The following is a 21034-nucleotide window of genomic DNA, read 5'->3' as shown; positions in this document are numbered from 1 at the left end:
CCCCCCCCAGTTTACTCTTTCACCAGATTGCAGCCTACATATGAATTCTTTATCAGGGCCTCTCTGACTCCTCAGACTGGGCCGTTCCCTTTACTATACACTCATGTTCCTTACACTTCCCAGAGACCCTAAGCTGCATGAGGACAGAAGGTGTCTCTGCCTCATACAGTGCAGACTCCGCCATGTTTAGTGAGCTGTTCCGCTCAGATTCAGTGTCCTACAAATACTCATTGGTTACTGGATGCAACATTCAAAATTTAATTTTTATCTACCATCTATCTTCACTCACATTCTGCCTCACATTTTCTGTTTATCTCTGAGGAAACCCTGTGTTGTTTACATTCTTAAACTTATTCTCTTCTGTGTTGAATTGTCTGTCCAGCCTTTCCTAGCTGCCCCCTAATTATCATCAGCAGGCAACATTTGTCAGCATCACCAGGTAAAGCTCAGCGAATGGCTTTGATATGGCCCTTACCATGTGTCTTAAATTACTCATTTGATTACATGCTTTTCTATATAAGGGTTGCATCTAGTTTCCTTCATAGCAGGGGCATTGTTGTTTACGTATACTCTTCTATTTTTTTTTTTTTTTTGTTACTGGGGATTGAACCCAGAGGTCTAACCACCGAGCCACATCCCCAGCCCAAAGAATATATTTTATTTTGAGACAGAGTCTTGCTGAGTTGCTTAGGGCCTAAGTTGCTGAGGTTGGCTTTGAACTCTTGATCCTCCTGCCTCCTGAGCCACTGGGATTACAGGCGTGTGCCATCACGCCCGGCCTCTTAACATCAACACCAAACACAGATTGAACTGAATTGAAAATTGAGATGCCTTGTAACTAGAGATGAATGTTGATAATTATTGGCTGCCTTCTGTAAGCTGGGTATAGTTTTAAGTGCTTTACTCTATTTAATATTGACTTTTGTCAACCCCTATGAAGGAATTTTGTTCCCATATTCTGGATTAGGAACTGGAGACCCAGAAGGTTTATGTAATTTTAACCAGCTGGTAAGTGGAAATGTTGGAGTTGAAACCTACTGATTCATGAGCCTGCCTTCATCCATGCTGATCACTCAGTATAGCCTTCAAAACTGGGACTGGAATCTGTCGGTTTTTAATTCTGGTTCTTCAACTTACTTGCCCCAGGGTAAAGTTCTTCTTTACAAAATGGGAATAATTACATGTCCTTAATAGAGGTGTGCTAAAGATTAATGACAATCAGTCCACATAAAATATCTGACAGAATGTAGGCAGTTGTAGTTAAGTCAGTGTGTGAGCACTCATTGGATAGATCTTTTGGGGTTCTTTCCAACTCTGAATACAATGGCTGTGACTTTTTATAGTTCCTCTGTCTTTTTCCTTTGCCATTACCTGTTACTTTTAATGCTCTGGTATTTATCCTAAACAATCAAGGGCATAAGGACATGTGTGCAGTTCTTGTAAGATTTATGGATATTGTGACAAGCACACATTGCCTAAAATCCACCTTCCTGATATCCCATGCTCAGTGGGTTAGATGGCTCAGTTAAAGACCCTTGGCTGGAGAGAGCAGCTGAATTCTTGTTTACAGCTAGACCAGTGCAGAAAAAGAAATACAAATAATAAATTAGTGTTTGATTTTTGACTTTTAATTGAAATGTTTTAATAGTAAAAGAATAAGAATATAAAGTTAACTCATTGACATTTGTAGGAAATTAGGCAAAGGGCATTTTAGGTGGTCTATGCTATTAAACTCAGTAGTAAGTCAAATGGAAATTTTTAGCTGTTTAGTTGATGATTTAATTGAAAAGATAATTCATACTGTGTCTAATGACACTTTCTTCTTTTTTTAAAAGATAGAGAAGAGAGAAGAGAGAGAGAATTTTTTAATATTTATTTTTCAGTTTTCAGTGGACACACGTCTTTATTTTATGTGGGGCTGAGGATTGAACCCAGCGCCCCGCTCATGCCAGGCGAGCGTGTTACTGCTTGAGCCACATCCCCAGCCCATAATGACACTTTCTTATTCAATGAATAATAAAGGTTATTATTTCCATACGATGAAAGTAGCAGAGACATTGGTAGAAAGTATTTTTATTTCTTTGACTTGTGTGCAAATTTAATAGCTACTTATTTGCAACAATACAGTGAACTTTCTAGAAGTAAATGTGTTTCTTAAATAAAGTTTGTCTATTTGTCCATTTATTTGCCTTACTCAAAGATAGAACAAAGCAAATAAAACAAAGAGAAACTTATAATAGGTGAAACTGCACACTGCTGTGACATCAGGAGGGAATTCTGTTCACCAAATGAGTACCCTGTAGTCCAAAACACACGGTGGAGGCGGGCCTCTATTACTGCATCCGGAGGGAAATGAGAAAAAGCTGTATGATTTATACCAGCCATCAATAAGCAAAAATCATTTGGTTGGGGGTGGTAGAGTGCTTGCCTAGTATATGTGAGGCTTTAGGTTGGATTCCCAGCGCTGAAAGAAAAAAAAAAATATTGAGAAGCACAACTATTACTGTTACCCAGACTAGAATTGTGTCTGTTTTATTGAATGTGACAGCACACTCAACATCCCTCTTAAAGAAAACAAGCTATACAGGTTTTTTGGTGCTATTTTCTTTAATACAGACTTTTTTTTTTTTTGATGTCATAAAAATTATTTCATTGGAAGTAATTCTACACGTGTCTATTGTGCAGCTTATGAATATTATGGCTTAATGTAGGAATTGATTTATGATGGCTACATATTGCAAGGCAGCCAGAGCCTGGCCAGGGTAATTTCTCCTGGTCAGGAGGGGATAATACACCTGAGAAAATAGTCTGAAATAATTAGTGAAGAAATAAAAGACAGAGTCAGAATAGGTTTTAAAGCAGAGTGCCTGGGAGATCCTTCCAGTCCTTTTAGGAGCTGGAACAGAATAATTAAAAAAATGGCTCCAGTGGTTTATTTAAGGAGGTATATCAAAGGCAGGGATAAGGTTTCAGGGGCAGAGTCTTGCTTCTTGATGTCTTGCAGTCAACTGGTTGATTGGCATCTTGGCAGGCTACACACATCTCAGAGAGGCTGTGTAGCTACAGTACCATCTCCAATGCTGTGTTGGGAGTTGGCAGAGCTGAATAAGACTCATGTGTATGGCGGTGTTAACCAGTGGGATTGCCACTGGAAGGTCCCAAATACTAGATTTTCCTATTCAGTGGGCTTCCATGTCGATTTGGTCCACACGTAGTCCATGGATGGCTCTTGACAGCTACAGATAAAAAGCAACTAAATTTTTGTTAATAACCCTGCTCTTTTTTGTTTTCCCAATGAGGTCTTGGTGAGTATTGATTAGATATTAGTTTTAATCTACATAAACAGACATACCTGGAAATTGGAAGTGCCACATGGGAGTGAGATAGATGTGGCGGGCAGGGCTGAGGTTTTCTTTAAAACATTTTTTTTTTTAATTGACTCAAAGTTCTTCACCATAGAACTTGAGTTTTTAAAATAACACAGTGAGGGCTGTGTTGTGGCTCAGAGATAAAGGGGTTGCCTAGCATGTATGAGGAACTGGGTTTGATCCTCAGCACCACATAAAAACAAAGGTATTTTGTCCACCTATAACTAAATAAATGAATGAATAAATAAATATTTTAAAAAATAACATAGTGAATGTCAAGATCACTTCTGGAGGATTTTTGAAACCAAACCCATCTCCCATCTGTATAGTTTTCAATTTGGTAGTCTTGATGTAAGGTGAGGGCATCTTCATTAAAACAAACAAACAGAAAAAGCACACAGTGATTCTGATGATCAGTGAAGTTAGAGCTAATGCCAGAGATCATGCCACATTAATTTTAAATAGAGAAAAAATTTGAAGCCAATATAACTAAATACACCTTAGCCATGAAACTTTATTTTATGTCTAACATCATGTATTTTTGTGAACTGTAAATTCCTTAAGGTACTTTCCAATTTCTAAGCCATTTCTGAAATGTAAACTAGACAATTGAATAGGGTAACTTAATATGGGTTTTATGAGTAATCCAACTTAAAGCTTTGCTGTATTTGTTGGAAATAACGATTTTGTATAGTTAATATGTATTCTGGGATAATTTTTATTTTTATCATTGTCTGATTACATTTCTATATAGAGCAAACATATTTCAGTAATGATATTCTTTCTAGAGAGAATTTTTGTATTTTTAGACCTTAAAATTTATAGTGAACACTTATACATTCTAATGTTATTTGAGGTCTTCAGAGGTACCTTTATTTATAGACTTTCAAATGATAATAAAAAAAATGGTAGCCTGAGTCAGTATCCAACGTGCTTATCTTCAGTGGTACCCTATTAGTTATAAACACAAGCTTCAAATATGTGGTAATTTTTGTTTGAAGTAGAAAACCAAGCCCATAGGTGTATGTCTTAATTCTCTATTAATATTTGTAACAATGGAAATCTTGCTTAAGTGTCTAATGGTCACTTTTCACGTTCTTTCTAGGCATTGCATCTATGACAGTGCCAGTGTACATTGCGGAGGTCTCGCCACCCAATCTAAGAGGCCGACTAGTCACCATTAACACCCTCTTCATCACAGGAGGACAGTTCTTTGCAAGCGTTGTCGATGGAGCCTTCAGTTATCTTCAAAAGGATGGGTGGAGGTTTGTAAATAGTTTTTGTATTGAATTTGTCAAATAAATTATGAATTTCAGAAGTGGGAAAAATTGAGAAGTTATAGTCAAAATATAACTGGATATTTTGAGTTATTATAGTTTAATTTGTAAGTGGGTGGCATTCAGCAAAATTGAAAGTAGACAGGAAGCTGATATTTATTTTAATGATAGAAAGGAATCTACCATTAAGAACTGATATTTACCAGGTTTTTAGCATTTAGGTGACATTTCTCACATTGTGTGTAATCTTTTTGCAATATTTGTTTAAAAATGAATGCAGTGATAAATATGTATGGTGTTCTTGAATTATGTCAGTGATTGACAAGTGGTTTATGAACTACAGATAGAACTTACATCCTTTTTTTGGATTTAGGAAAGTACATTCTGATCTGAAGAAATGTAGTTGTTAAAGATACAGGTTTAGTTATATTAAAAATATTATATGTGTAGATTTAAAACATAGAAATCATTCTTTGGTTGTTTGAGGTTTCTTTTTAACCAGAAGAAATGAGAAAAAGTGATATTGAAAATATTAAAATGAGGAGGGCTGGGTATATAGCTCAGTTGGTAGAATGCTTGCTTTGTATGCACAGGTCCTGGGTTCAATCCCCAGCACCAAAACAAAACAAAACTATTACATTAAAGTGAATCCAAACTGAATATTGTTTAAAAAAAAACTACTTTTATGTTAAAGCTTAAAGATAGAGACTCTATATTCTATATTTTGAGTTCTTAATTGATGGTATTCAAAACAACAGATTCATGTAACCAATCCAGGGAAATTTTATTAGAATGGATGCCGGTCAAATGGTATCGTCTAACTTGTTTTCTTGCCATTGTTTATTACAATAAATGTTGATTCAGCAGCTACTTTGTATTTGGCATAGAATATTGAGCAAGACAGACTAAAGCTCTAGCTTGTATGGCATTTTCAGTGTTGAAGTTAATCCTGACATCTAAAGGGGAAGGTTCAGAGGTGTTGAAGGTGTGGGGAATTGAGTTTTGTAAATAGTGTGATAAATCATTTGGCTTAGGGAGAGCCACTGAAGATAGCTGGTGGAGTTTTATTAGAAGTCATGGGAGAAAACTCTTTGACACCAGTGAGGGCCTCCATTTGTCAGGACCATTAAAGAGAGGACTCATTTGTTACAGGTGGTAGCTGTGACTGTAGATACTGCTAAATTGCTTTCCACCTTTGAAACAATCAGTCTCTGCCTAAGTGAGAAGTTATTGGAAAATTGAAGAAGCAGGAAATTTTATCTTTCTTTTCTACTGTAGGTGAAGTAAAAGAGGTAGATGGTAATTATTATCACTATTACCTGGTATTTTTTATTTTTCATGGAAAATCAGAGAAGTCATTTAATCCTTAAGCATGCATGTCTTCAAAAAGATCTAAACCATTTATTTACGTTTTATTGAAACATTTTATCAGCATAACTAATAGGTATATATTCATATTTACAGTACACTAAGTTCATAAACCATATTTCTCACTAATGGGTATTAATTTAAGTACATTTTCTCCATACTGGAAAGGAAAACAAGAAATCATGTAGTAGTGAAAATGAATTTGTGAGTGTGGTGCATCTGTGTAGAAGTGGAGGGTTTTTGGAGACCCCTTTCCTTAGGCAGGGCGTTTTAGTCAACTTTCTCACCATTGTGACTAAAAGATGTGAGAAGAAGAATTTTAGAGTAGGAAAAGTTTATATGGTGTTCAAGATTTCAGAGGTTTCAGTTCGTGGATGCCTGACTCCATTACTTGGGGCTGGAGGTGAGACAGTACATCGTGGCAGAAGGGTGTGACAAAGGAAAGCAGCTCAGAATGCATCAATCAGAAAGCAGATAGGGGTCTCCTCACCAGGGACAAAATATAAACCTTAAAGGCATATCCTTGGTTACTTACCTTGCCAACCAGTTAATCCCTATCAAGGGATTGATGCACTGATTAGGTTAATCCTTTTACAACCCAGTATCAGTTCATCTCTAAACTGTCTTGCATTGTGTCACGTATGAACTTTGGGCAGATGCCATAATACAGGTGACAAAGTCATAGATCTGAATCCAAATCTGTTTTCTGCCATTCATTAGTTGTAAACCTGGGACAAATTATTGAACTTCTCTGAGCTTTATTTTCCTAAAACAAAAACCAAAGGAACCAAAAGTACTTACTTGAAAGATTACTTTGGGAAATAAATTATTATATGTAAAGCGTTCAGCCTAATGTTTGGCACATTAATACCAGGTTACATTATTTACTATTCTAATAAATAAATCAAAGATGGGCACTATTGTAGGTATGTTGTAAGATAAACTGAAGTAAGCTCAACATTGCGTGGTTTCTATTTTCCTTATTACTAAGGTTACGGCTTGGAGGTGGTAGAGCTTAGGCCTGGGTAAAAGAAATGTTTTCTAGAGACATATGATCTACCTAAATTGAATCAGGAGGACATAGAAAAATTAAACAGATCAATTTCAAGAAATATAATTGAAGACACCATTAAAAGCCTACCAATGAAGAAAAGCCCAAAACCAGATGGATTCTCAGCCGAGTTCTACAAGATCTTCAAAGAAGAACTACCACCAATCCTTCTCAAATTATTTCACGACATAGAAAAGGAAGGCACCCTTCCAAACTCAATTCTATGAAGCTGGTATCACCTTGATACCCAAATCAGACGAAGACACATTAAGGAAAGAAAATTTCAGACCAATATCCCTGACGAACATAGATATAAAAATTCTTAATAAAATAATGACAAATCACATACAAAAACATTAAAAAGATAGTGACCATGATCAAGTGGGGTTCATCAAAGGGATGCAAGGTTGGTTCAACATAACGGAAGTCAATAAACATGATGCATCACATCGATGGACTTAAAGACAAATACTACATGATTATCTGAATAGATGCAGAAGAAGCAATTGACAAAATTGAAAAAGCTGTATATGCTAAACCCTAGGCCAACATTTTTCTAAATGGAAAAAAATTAAAGGCATTCCCTCTAAAAACTGGAACAAGACAGGGATGCCCTCTTTCACCACTCCTATTCAACATAGTCCTTGAAATCTTAGCCAGAGCAATTAATTAGAAGAAAGAAATTAAAAGGCTGTGAATAGGGAAAGAACAGCTCAAACTACCCCTATTTGCTGCCAATATGAGTCTATATTTAGAAGACCCAAATACTCTACCAGAAAATATATATATATATATATATATATCTCATAAATGGACAAAATACCTTTATTTTATTTTTATGTGGTGCTGAGTATCAAACTCAGTGCCTCATGTGTGCAAGGCAAGCACTCTATCACTAAGCTACAACCTCAGCTCACGAGGAAGCTTCTTGAACTCATAAACAAATTCAGCAAAGTAGCAGGATATAAAATTAACACCCATAAATCAATCACATTCCTGTACACCAATGATGAATCAGCTGAAAGAGAAATCAGGAAAACTATCCCATTCATAATAACTTCAAAAAAAATTTAAATATTTTGGAATCAATCTAACAAAAGAGTCGAAAGACCTCTACAATGAAAACTACACAACACAAAGAAATCAAAGACCTTAAAAAATGAAAAAGATCTCCCATGTTTTTGAATAGGCAGAATTAATATTGTCAAAATGACCATAGTACCCAAAGCAATATACAGATGTAATGCAGTTCCCACTAAAATTCCAGTGATGTTCTTCATAGAAAGAGAAAAAGCTGTTATGAAATTCATTTGGCAAAATAAGAGACCCAGAATAGCCAAAACAATTCTTAGTGAGAAAAGTGATGCCTCTGGCATCACAATACTAGATCTTAAATTGTACTACAAAGCTATAGTTAAAAAAAAAAATGGCATGGTATTGGCACTAGAACAGACATGAAGATCAAGGAAACAGAGTAGAAGATACAGAGACATATCCACATCAATAGAGTTATCTCGTACTAGACAATGGTGCCATAAATATACATTAGAGAAAAGATAGCCTCATCAACAAATGGTGCTGGGAAAACTGGAAATCCTTATGTAGTAGATTGAATTTGGACGACTATCTCTTACTCTGCATATAACTCAAAGTGAATCAAGGACCTAAGCATTAGACCAGAGACCCTGCACCTACTAGAAGAAAAAGTAGGCCCAATTCTATCATGTTGCTCAGGAACCCACTTCCTCAATAAGTCTCCTGACGCTCAAGAAGTAAAATCAAGAGTCAATAAATAGGATGGTATCAAACTAAATAGCTTCTTCACAGCAAAGGAAACCATCAAGAACATGAATAGAGAGCCTACAGAATGAGAGAAAAATCTTTGCCATCCGCACCTCACATAGAGCATTAATCTCCAGGGTATATAAAGAATTAAAAAAAACTTAACACCAAAACCCCCCAAATAACCCAATCAATAAATGGGCTAAGGAACTGAACAGACACATCATAGAAGAAGACATACAAATGGTCAAAAAATATGGAAAAATGTTCAACATTTCTAGCAATTAGAGAAATGAAAATTAAAACTACACTGATACTCCAACTCACACCAATCAGAATGGCAATTGTCAAGTAACAGCCAGGTAAGGTGGCACCTTCCTGTAATCCCACCAGCTTGGGAGGCTAAGGCAATAGGATTTTGAGTTCAAAGCCAGCCTCAGCAATTAGGTCCTAAGCAACTCAGCAAGACCCTGTCTCTTAATGAAATATAAAAATAAAAAGGGCTGGGGATGTGGCTCAGTGTTTAAGTGTCCCTTGGTTTAATCCCTGGTTCCAAAAATTTAATAAAAGGAAAAAGTCCAAATAAAAGAATATAAGTAACAATAAATGTTAGCAAGAATGTGGGGAAAAATTTCACTCATACATTGCTGGTGGGACTGCAATTTGGTGCAACCACTCTGGAAAGCAGTATGGAGATTCCTCAGAAACTTGGAATGGAACCACTATTTGACCCAGTAATTCTATTCCTCAGCATACTACAGGGAAGAAGCCACATCACTGTTTTAACAGTTCAATTCATAATAGCCAAGCTGTTGAACCAATCTATGTGCCATTCAACAGATGAATGGATTAAGAAAATGTGGTACACATACACAATATTAATTAGCCATAAAAAAGAATGAAGTTATGGTATTTGTCAATAAATGGATGGAACTGAAGAATATGCTAAGTGAAATAAGCCAGTCCCCAGAAACCAAAGGCAGAATGTTCTCTCTGATGCAAGAATGCTAACACACAACTAGGGAGGGTAGGGAGGGGAAGAATAGAAGTTCTCGGGACTACACAAAGGGGAATGAAGTGATGGGAGAGGGGATAGGAATAGAAAAGTAACTAGAATGAATCGGACTTAACTTTCTGTGTTCATATATGAATACATGACCAGTGAAACTCTATATTATGCACAGTCACAAGAATGGGATCCTAATTGGAATGGGTTGTACTCCATGTATATATAATAGTTCAAAATACACTATTGTCGTGTATACCTAAAAACAATAAATTTTAAAAAATGCCTATAGCTGCTATGGGAAGTATCAGAAGGCAGACTCTAGAGATGTCAAATTTCGAAGAATTCAAGTGGATGCCAGTCGAAGTTGGTGACATATATTATCAATAAAGCCAACCAGCACACGTGCGTATTGTTTTCCTACATTACTAGAGAAGTCAGTTTAAGGGTGAAAAAATTAGAGAATGGGAAAACTAACTTGGATTCATATTCACCAAGACGTTACCCAGATTACCATGTGCACAATTATACTTTGAATTATGTACATGTGCAAATATGTTTACTTTTTCTAAAGGTGAAATTTCTATATGTTGTTATCTTCCATTATTGAGTGTACTTAGTGGGATTTTTACCTATCTGACTCCTGAGTTAATAGGCATGTGGTTATAATCAAATAAGTTTTGAAGTTCTACCTTTCCATTAGTTATAGACTCTGGAATTGTCAGCAATTATAACTTATTAATAACTGTAAAAATAGATACTTCAGAATTTTGTGGCAATGTGTTTCACAAACCCTAAGAAAAATTGGCACGTAAATATTTCATTTAAAATTTCTTTCTCAAACTCACATTTTTGTACATATTAAAGTATATGTCTCCTACCATCTAAGAATTTGGGTAATTTAACAGTTTACTTTTTATTTTAATTTTGACTTTGCTCTGAAATTCCAGGTTACTGACCTTTGATACCATGCTTGACTGGTGTCACAGATTTACTAGCTCATACTATAGTGACAAATAGTTTGAGGGTCATTAGCAAATATCATTTGATTCTGACCAAAATCTTGAGAGATTGGCAGAACGTTTTTTTGTCCCATTTTCTAATTTTAAAAACTGAAGCTCAGAGAGGTCCAATATTTGCCTGATACCCCTGGTGAGAGATCAGTGAGCCATGAGAGACTTGGCAGAAATTAGAGCCAGGTCTTCATACTCAAAATCTAAACACATTCTTCCTTATGTTTCCACTTTCGAGAGTTATAATTCAAGACATTTGATGATTTTTACAGCAGTGACTGGATTCTGATATAAGAAAGATGGAATTCATTGACGGAAGTATGTCTTAGATTTGATATAGTTGAAAGACTATATCTTTCATACCAGATGGGTCAAAGTTTCTGTTCTCTTATTGTTGGATATTATAGAAGTAAATTGTTTTTGTTGGAAAGAAAGATTTGTGCTTTTTTTAAATTTATTTTTTTAATTGTAGATGGACACAATGCCTTTATTTTGTTTACTAATTTTTATGTGGTGCTGAGGATCAAACCCAGTGCCTCCTGTATTCGAGGCAAGCACTCTACCACTGAGCTACAACACCAGCCCATATATGAGCTATTTTTATAAATAAATTTCCAGGAACAGTGAGCATAAAGGAAATTCAAGATGAAATTCTAGTTTTCAAAGTCTCTACAGGTCAAAAGAGCTATTCATGTATGGGTAATAGTGAGAAGTAGAACAGCTAGGTGGAGACTGGCCATCGTTTGGGAGTTTGGCAGGGGACAAGTGGGAAGGTTAGTCTTTAGTAGGTGTGGATTTAAATCCATTGCTTGCTTGCATGCTTTATAAAAATATTTTTCCATGTATTTCTCTTTAATAGCATAACAAGTTTGTTTCTTTTTTTGAGTCTCAGAAAATAATATTTTTAAAAACAGTCTTTTAGCATTATCTTCTCTAACTCCATTCATTTACCTGCAAATGGCATGATTTTATTCTTTTATTGCTAAGTAATATTCCATTGTGTATATATACCACACTTTTTTTATCCATTCACTATTGATGCTAAGTGAAGTCAGCCAATCCCCAAAAACCAAATAACAAATATATATATATATATATTTTTTTTTGATATAAGAAGGCTGATTCATACTGGGATAGGGAGAGGGAGCATAGGAGGAATAGACGAACTCTAGATAGGGAAGAAAGGTTGGAGGGAAAGGGGAGGGAGCATGAGGTTGTTAATGATGGTGGAATGTGATGATCATTACTATCCAAAGCATAGGTATGAAGACAAAAAAAAAAAAGTCTTAAAAAAATAATTAATGAGCCTCTCTCCCCTGTAATATTGTACAGTGTTACTCAGAGGTAGAACGCTTGCCTAGTATGTGTGAGGCACTGGGTTTGATCCTCAGCACCACATAAAAATAAAATAAAAGTATCTATCTATATATCTATATATCTATCTATATATATATATATATATATATATATAAACACACACGCGCGCGCGCGCACACACACACATATATATATATATATATATATATATATATATATATATAAAATAAAATAAAGATATATATATAAAACTATATCAAGGCCTAGGAGTAGTGGCTCAGTGGTAGAGCACTTGCTTAGCGTGTGTGAGGCACTGGGTTCTATCCTCAGCACCACATAAAAATGAAGTATACAAATTGATTTAAAAAAAAACTAGATCAATAAAATGCTTCACAGAATATTATTATAAAGGGTGTGCTATTTATAAACAAATTTATACTGGGGAACTTTTTCCCTATAATTTTCTGCTAATCAGTAGTGCTCAACTGTATTTGAAAAAGAGAATGTGAAGCAGTCTGTCTTAAAAAAATCTATACAGTGGGCTGGGGATGTGGCTCAAGCAGTAGTGCGCTCGCCTGGCGTGCGTGCGGCCCGGGTTTGATCCTCAGCACCACATACAAACAAAGATGTTGCGTCCGCTGAAAATTAAAAAAAATAATAAATATTAAAATTCTCTCTCTCTCTCTCTCTCAAAAAAAAATCTATACAGTGACCATTTTAAGAAAGATGGATTTAGATTACAAATATTATTTGGAGGGTAGTGGCCTAATTACAAGTAAATATCTTAATACTTAAGGATAGTTGTGATTGTGTTATTGATAAATTTAAACCATAGGACTATTTATCATAAGATACTCTAGGGTACTGGGAAGAATATGCTCATGACTATGCTTTCACAGATTATGAGTTAATTTGTCAAAACTCTAATGTCCTTAAGTAGCTTGTGTTCGAGTTATCAGTATTACCGTTAAGGATCAAATGAGTTAATGGCTGTGGAAATACTCAAAATACTTAAAATTTCTTAAATGCTACTACATATTGTTTGCTGCTGTTTCTTCAGAAAGCCTTACGTTCAATCTCTATTATACTTCATCTAAAGTTTGCAATAGAAATGACATCACCTTCAGTTATCTGATTTCTCAAATTGAACAGTAAATATGGTTTGGTAATGCTGGAGAAGTTTGTGTGAGACTAACCTCCCTGAAAATGACTATTATAAACCATGGATTTCATGTAAAAACCAAACCAAAACAAAACAAAATCATGACTAAAGATCAGAGCACAGAGGATTTTTAGCATAGTGAAAGTTCTGTGAAACCGTAGTGGTAGATCTGTGTCATGCATTTGTCCAAACTCACGGACAGCACATCACCACGAGTGAAGCCTAATGTAAACCGTGGACTGTGCATGGTCCCATTATACATTGCAGGCTCATTAATTGTGAAAAATGTGAATGTGGATAATAGGAAGGTTAAAGCTGTGTTCGTGTGGGCATGGGGGATGTGGGGAATTTCTCTACTTTCCACTCCATTTTGAGATGATAATAGCAGAGATGTTAGGTAGTACATAGAAGCTTACTTTTGTGATGTAGTACTTCACTATCTTCAGGTGAACACATAACTGAAAAATGCATGTTTTAATCCCTACAACAACCATTATCAAAATTAAATCCCTGTTTTTATTAAACTGAATCATTTTTCATAACTTGTCGCAAAGCATACTCTGGGCTCAGATAGTTTCACTTTTGAATTTCATAAAATACAGAGGAAGTAGCTCCAACCAGGATTATACACTTTATAATTCCACATGAGGTTCATCAAAGTGCAAAATAAGTCATGGGGACAGAAATTATGCCAGTGGTTTTCTTTGACTGTGGGTATTAGCTGGAAAGGGGTATAATCAGAAATTCCTGGAATGATGGGAATGTCTTGGCTGGTTGGTCACAAGGTGTGTGTATACCTTGTTATAAGAAAACATTGAATCTCTGCATTTTATCGTATGGAACTTTTACCTAAAAAAGTAATTTGAACCTTATCTTGGCTCCCTTCACCATATTCTTTTTCAACGTTAGCCAGTGAATAAATGTTTCTGCCATGAAAACTTTTCTAATAGCCTCTGTTGAAGTAAGTTTTACAATTTATATACTGTGCTTAATCCCTTCCCCATCATTGCAATGAAATAATCCTGTGGATTTTTTTTCATGATCCCCAAGGGGGTTCTATCCTCCTAGTGTGCATTACCCCTGAGCTATAGTACCCCCAGCCCTTTTTATTTTGGAATAGGGTCTCACCAAGTTGCTCAGGCTAACCTTGAACTTGCAGTCTTCCTGCCTCAGCCTCCTGAGTTACTAAATAATCCTGTTTTGTCTGATGATTATTAATGTGTAGGTTCCTTGAAGAAAAGAGTCTGTTGTTTTACTGAATCTCCATAATCTCTAGCCCAGAGCTTTGCCTGGAAGATTCTCAGAGTTTGGGTAGAGAGGAATATATACACGTATAATGACTGATAATGACTATGGATTATTTTCAGGAACTGTGCTGTGAATTTTGTGTAGATCTTTATGTATACTGCCATTTAGTTTAAAACTACTAATGTTTGTGCAAAATGCCATATTCATTGATTTAAACGATATCACATCTTATTCTGTCCAAGCATATCTTGTTGCTTCTGATATAATCACAACACTCTAGATAACCTTTGGCAAGCCACTGGACTTACATAGTGATTCAAAATTACCTTTAGGGATTTCCCCCTGAAAGTATATATGTAAAAGTATCATTTTGTTATGTTTGCTTATATGGCAATGACTTTTTTTTTTTTAAACAGTATGCATAGGCTCTTTCTCTAGGAACACAGATTTTGTTTATTTGCTGATCGTGTATCTCCAGCAAGTAAATTTCAAGATTCACATTGTGATACATGGAGTATTTTTCCTTCTGTGCCCTTGCTGTGGTTTCATGTTTACTCTCTAGCTGTCATCAGATTATTAGGTGTATCAGTCACCACTGTTGATATGCTGCCTGGTCCTTAGTGGCAGAGGGAAATGAACTTAGAATAAAATCTCAATTTGGCAGTGTGTCTTACTCTAATTCTTATCTTTTAAAATGGAGTTATGAGGCACAGGCACACAAAAATTTTATCAATATGTTTCTATAATGTTACTATGGCAGGTTGCCAAATTCTGTGTTACCTTTTTGCATATAAAGCTTTTATATTAATTAGAACCATATTACCTAAATTATAATTTGATGACTGTTATCATGTAAATATTTTGTTACTGAGACATAATGATGACCATTTCTTTTATGGATCTAAGAATAGAGATTCCCCAGAACTTATTTTGTATTTTAATGAACTTCATATGTTATACTTATGTATAAAAAAGAGATGAAAAACCCTTCAGAATCCTTTGGAAAGCTCAACAGTGTACCTCTGGATGTAGGGCAGGGGAACAATATTCTTGGATGTGTTTGAAGGGATTTGGTTTGTGTTTACCCTATTTGTCATCGGGAAGTTTCAGCTTGAGGGGTGTTTTCAGATTTATTCAGGACTGCACCATTTCTGGCTATTTGTTCTTCATGCTCAGTGATTAGTTTAGCACTTGAACATTCAGAAGATGCTTATTGGGCAACAGCTGAATAACAGCTAAAGGAGGTCTAAGGAATTTAACTTTAGCTTTCCAAGCAAACAAAATAAATCTTCACTGGGTAAATTTCTCAATGAATCTACTATTTTAATTGCTCTTCCTCTTCATTTTCAGTGAACTATTTCAGAAAAAAAAATATTTAGAATTTAAAAAATTACATTTATATGGGAATGCATACTTATTTGAAATTGTAGAGACTTGGGGGTATAGGTCATTGGTAATATGCACTTAACGTATATGAGTCCCATATATAATATATATGGTCCCCTGAACCAAGGGGGGGGGGGGGTCACAAACTGTAGCATTTTCAAGACTAAGCTACAGCTCTTTTTATCTTTATTTATATATTTTTTCAATGTGTTGCTGAGGATTGAATCCAGTGCCTCACTGATCAATGCTAGGTAATTGCTCTACCACTGAGCTACAACACCAGCCCTAAAACATAGCATCTTAATACTTACGATATTCTTCTAATTTATTTGAAGTGTTCTGAATGGACTAACATGGACATGATTTGTTAATCAGTAGAAAATGGATATGAACATAGTCCAAGCCAAGAGACAGAATGGAAATAAAACAATTGGCATTACAAACACAATTTTGTCACTGCATTTTCTTCCTGTTTATTATAATATTGTTATAATATAATATTATATAATATTGTTAAAAAGCCTCACTGTACTCAATACGATCTTCCAGAGATCATCACTGTTTTTCATCTTAGTGTTTCCAAAAACATGGAAGATTTTTTGCTACTAGAGAGAAAGGTGGAGATTTTGTCTGGAGAGATATAGTTTTAACAAAAGAGTTAGGAAACCACAGGAAGTGCAGATTGTTTCTTCATTCACTTGTGGTCTGTTGGGATAATTGACTAAATGATCCTTGTGGCTGAGAACCTTTACTGTGCCTGCCCAATTGAGTGTCCTTTTCCCTAGAATCCAGCTCCTCAAGAGCTATAAACACAATTGCATACAATTTGGTTTAAATATAATGTGTTGTAATAAAGTTCCTTTAGCTATGAGAGTTTTCTGTGTTAGCTCAACGTACAATTAAAACCATAGATCATACAGATTTTCCATGTAAAGTATTGACAGTCATTTCATATCACTTGGGAATTTAAGAAGGGAAGTAAACAGAGGGAAGAGAAACAACATGAGTGCAGGATATAGTTCTTCACTCCCCTACAGCTGTCTTTGGAAGGAGTGTGAGTAGGGGAGGCCTTTGCAAGGCAGAGGTAGTAAATCATAGGCAAAGGCAAATTTATATCTGTTGTGTCTATAATCTCAAATAGTTAAAGGGATCAAATCTCACAAGTCAACTTTTATTTTTCTCCCAATGATTTATAAAAATCTTTTTTTTTTAATTAACCTGTATTTTTTCCTGCACAGAAGGCATACATGAGTATGTTAAAGAAAAATGAAATTAAAGTTCAGTTTGGCACAGTGTTCAAAATAAGCAGTAAATGTTTGCCCTGAAATATTGGTATTTTCTTTTGGTAGCTGTTTGGGTAAATTTCTCAATGAATCTACTATTTTAATTGCTAGCCCTTTTCATTTTCAGTGAACTATTTCAGGAAAAAAAATAGGATTTTAAAAATTATATTTTTATGTGAATGTATACCGATTTGAAATTGTAGAGACTGGGAGTGTAGGACATTGGTAATGTGTACTTAATATATATAGTAATGTTCTTAGGGAATTCTGGTTTCATAAGGATAGATGTTTTAAGAGAATCATACAGTATTCTGTTTGCTGCTGGCTGTTCTGGGCTGGTTAAATCCAGCTTGCAGCCCAGCACAGTGGGTGGTGCTGTGGGAGGTCTCTGCTAGGTGCAGATGAAATTAAGAGCCACTGCCTGTCCCCTTTGCTTTGCTGTTGCTGCACTGTTCTGCTGTCTAAAGCGTGGTGAATAAGAAAGCTTACTGCACTCTTTTTAATTATACAGTAGTACATGTTTATTATTCAAAGTCTTTTGAGGTGTTTTCCAACACCCACAGCCAATTCTCCGATTCTCCAGACAATAACTGGGAGCCCAACAATCTGATTCCATTCTAGTACTAACTGCCAGAGTGAGTACAGGCCCATTAAGTCATGGGCTCAGCCCACAAGACTGTCCCCACTCAGATACCATTTTTAAGTACCAGGTCCCCAGGTGTTAACATACACTTCTCTCTGATTTGGCTGCAAAGTTGAGGGTCCCCACTGCCCCGCCCCCCCCACCCCCAGCTCAATAATTTGCTGGAATCCTTAAGGACTTGCTGCATAACTCCTTTGTTCATTCCTTTGCTCTCAGCTGCTATTTCTCCTTTTCTCTATTATACTCAAACTGCCATAGTGATTTCCATAAGGCTGTGCCCCACATAGGCATTCCTTTAATAAGCCAACTTTCTGTTGTCCTCCTGCCTTAATCAGTAGAAACTGAAATATAGAGGGACTTACGTTGTTCAGTTTTTCCATCTCTGCTAGGAAAACAGCATGTAATTCAGCCCACCAAGATGATTTGCTTTCATTTTCTTCAATCAGAGAAGTATCTTCCAAAGAGGATGTTGTCCCTTTGTTTTAGAACTGCCATCCAAAATGGAGCAGCAATTCGTTAAGCAGTTAAGGGCTACTAAATGAGGCACTGTTCAAGTGTCCATATCATCTGACAGCTTCCCGCATAGTTCCAGAGTCAGTACTGTGGGTAAGAGGCTCAATACGTGTGTCTCTTCCTTCAGTCCAGGTAGCATGACCCTGTAGAAACTATTTCCATTTCATGATGGAACTCTTCTCATGAAAATTCCATGAGACTTTCCCATTGGAGCATTGACCCTTCCCATTAAAGCATTTCCCTGACACCACCCAAGACATCATGGGTATCTTAGATTTTAAGATTAATTTTGTCCTTCAAACATAGCAGCAGTTTCCATTAATGTCTAAAGAATTTCCTTTTCCAACTAAATCTCCACCTTGATACTCTCAATTCTCTTATTTCTATATTCTCTATTCTAATGAAAACCTGTTTTAGGGTATAAGGTTTTGTACCATAGTGTGTGAAACTTCCATGTCCAGGAGCCACTCAGAATTCTTTAAGCATGAAGCTAAGGTAAATTAATGCCCCTTTTTCGAGTTCAGCAGAATCGATAGGTAATTATTGAACATTTATTATGGCATTACTGAACAGTAAACTTTTATAATAGGAGCCACACTGCCAGGATTTAACTGTAGTTCTACCATCCATTAGCCATATATCTTCTTTGTGCCACATTTCTTATATTATAAAATGGGGGGAGGTGTGGATAAAGGTACCCACCTCCTAGGTAGTAGATGTTAATGTGTCTGAAGGTTTTGAACAGTGCTTGGCACAGTCACTGGTGCTACATAGTAATTATCACCATTGCTGTTACTGTTACAGTTCAATGATACATATATAAGCCAAGATCATATATTCAAGTAGAATTTCATGTTTGGAACATAATTATCAGCCTTCTGGAATCACCAAAGAATAAAAGACATGCTAATTAATCTCTATTATCAGTTTAGAGAATGTTCTTAGTTATGAACTGTAAAAACTTGTGCCTTAAATGGCCACATACGTGTTGTAGGACACTCGTTTTAGGTTATGTAGGTGGGAGTGTTGTGATTGCTTTAAAACAAGTAGGATGGCGAGTATTCAGTTCAGTGAGGGACCTGTCTCTTTGAAGGCAGCAGCAGCAGCAGCAGCAGCAGGCCTGGTCAGCTGAGCGTGTCAGGGAGGTCTGATGCCCAGGAGGAGTCTAGCATCTCTGACTCACAGAGCTTCAGTTGCTATAACTGAGAAGAAGGTTTAACCTGAGCTGAAATGGATGTTGTTCTCCTTTCTGACAGCTGGCCTCATAACACCCTTTGAAAGCCTTGTTCCCTGTTAGAGGACTTGCTCCTTAGTTATCTGATAGGCATGTGGGTGAACATGTTGTTAATTGTGCCAGAAAACAGCTCATTTGTGAACTTCAAGGTTGGCAGATTTTACAGGTATCTTGCAGTGAGTGATTATGATGATAAAGAATATTCTAGAACTTTTCAGAACTCAGAAGAGCTTTCCATTCTCACTGGAGTTGGCCTGCTTTCCCTCTCTCAACCCATGTGGTATCTTGCCTCCAGAAGATAAATGGCTTTTCTTTAAGGTGTGAACCTTGGGTGCACCTTCATTTTTACCCTGTGGGTTTTTAAAACATTTAGATCTCTGGTTCTCAGCCCTGACTGCACATTAGTACCACCTGGGGAGCTTTTAATAAAATAGAGTTCCCTGGGCCCAGAGCCCAGTTCAATTAATTAAAATCCCTGGGGGAGGGTGGGATCTGGACTGTGGTATGTTTTAAAAAAGCCCTTGAGTGATTAGAACTTGAAGCCAGTGTTTAGAACCCTTGGTTTAGCTTATAATAATGAGATCTCCTGTATCTGTAGGGGCTGTCTGCCCTGGTCTGTCACAGGACTCCATGTCATTTATCTGGCTCCTGATTTCCTTGGTCTGAGAAGACCAATTGCTAGTCCTTAGTATTGCATAACTACGTTTAGAGGTCTGCTTCTTTATGCTCATGTTGAATTTTTCATTAGTATCAAAGTGAAGCAACCTCTTATTCATTCTTATTATTTTCCAGCCTGCATATCATCAGAGGAACAATTTTTCCTTAAGGAAGAAATTTGTTAGTTCTACCTGCTGAAAATTTGGGTGGATGATATATTTAGAAAAGACACGTTACATTGAGTTGATTGCATAGTTATGAGTTGAAACATTTTTTGGGAAGGTAAAATATTTTTTTTTTTTTTTTTTGCTGAGTGACCTCTCTGCTAGGTACTAAGTGAATGATTTCAGTCAATTCTTCCAGCATTCCTGTAAAATGGGCACTGTCTCCTGTATGTTAAAATATTAAGTAACTTAATCAGGATCTTGTGGTTAGTAAGGCCTGAATCTGAAGTGTATTAGTCAACTTTCTGTTACTGCAACAAAATATTTGAGATAATCAACTTTAAAAAGAGGAGAAGTTTATTTTGTTTTTTTTTTATTTTTTATTTTTTAATTTTTTATTGTGGGTTGTTCAAAACATTACAAATTTCTTGACATATCATATTCGACACTTTGATTCAAGTGGGTTATAAACTCCCACCTTCACCCCATACACAGATTGCAGAATCACATCAGTTACACATCCATTGATTTACAAATTGCCATACTAGTGTCTGTTGTGCTC

General features: G+C 36.0%; 1 protein-coding gene across 1 annotated transcript in view; it reads left to right on the top strand.

The window, feature by feature from the left end:
- Slc2a13 (solute carrier family 2 member 13) overlaps positions 1-21034 on the top strand; it is a 335579-nt gene that overhangs the window by 36140 nt on the left and 278405 nt on the right. Inside the window, exon 2 of the mRNA XM_015493228.2 lies at positions 4474-4633. Coding sequence (XP_015348714.1) covers positions 4474-4633 — 160 coding nt within the window. The remainder of the gene's footprint in view (positions 1-4473; positions 4634-21034) is intronic.

This window comes from Marmota marmota, unplaced genomic scaffold (genome assembly GCF_001458135.2).
Source record: "Marmota marmota marmota unplaced genomic scaffold, marMar, whole genome shotgun sequence".
NCBI lineage: Eukaryota > Metazoa > Chordata > Mammalia > Rodentia > Sciuridae > Marmota > Marmota marmota.
This window is presented reverse-complemented; position numbering and strand designations above follow the sequence as displayed.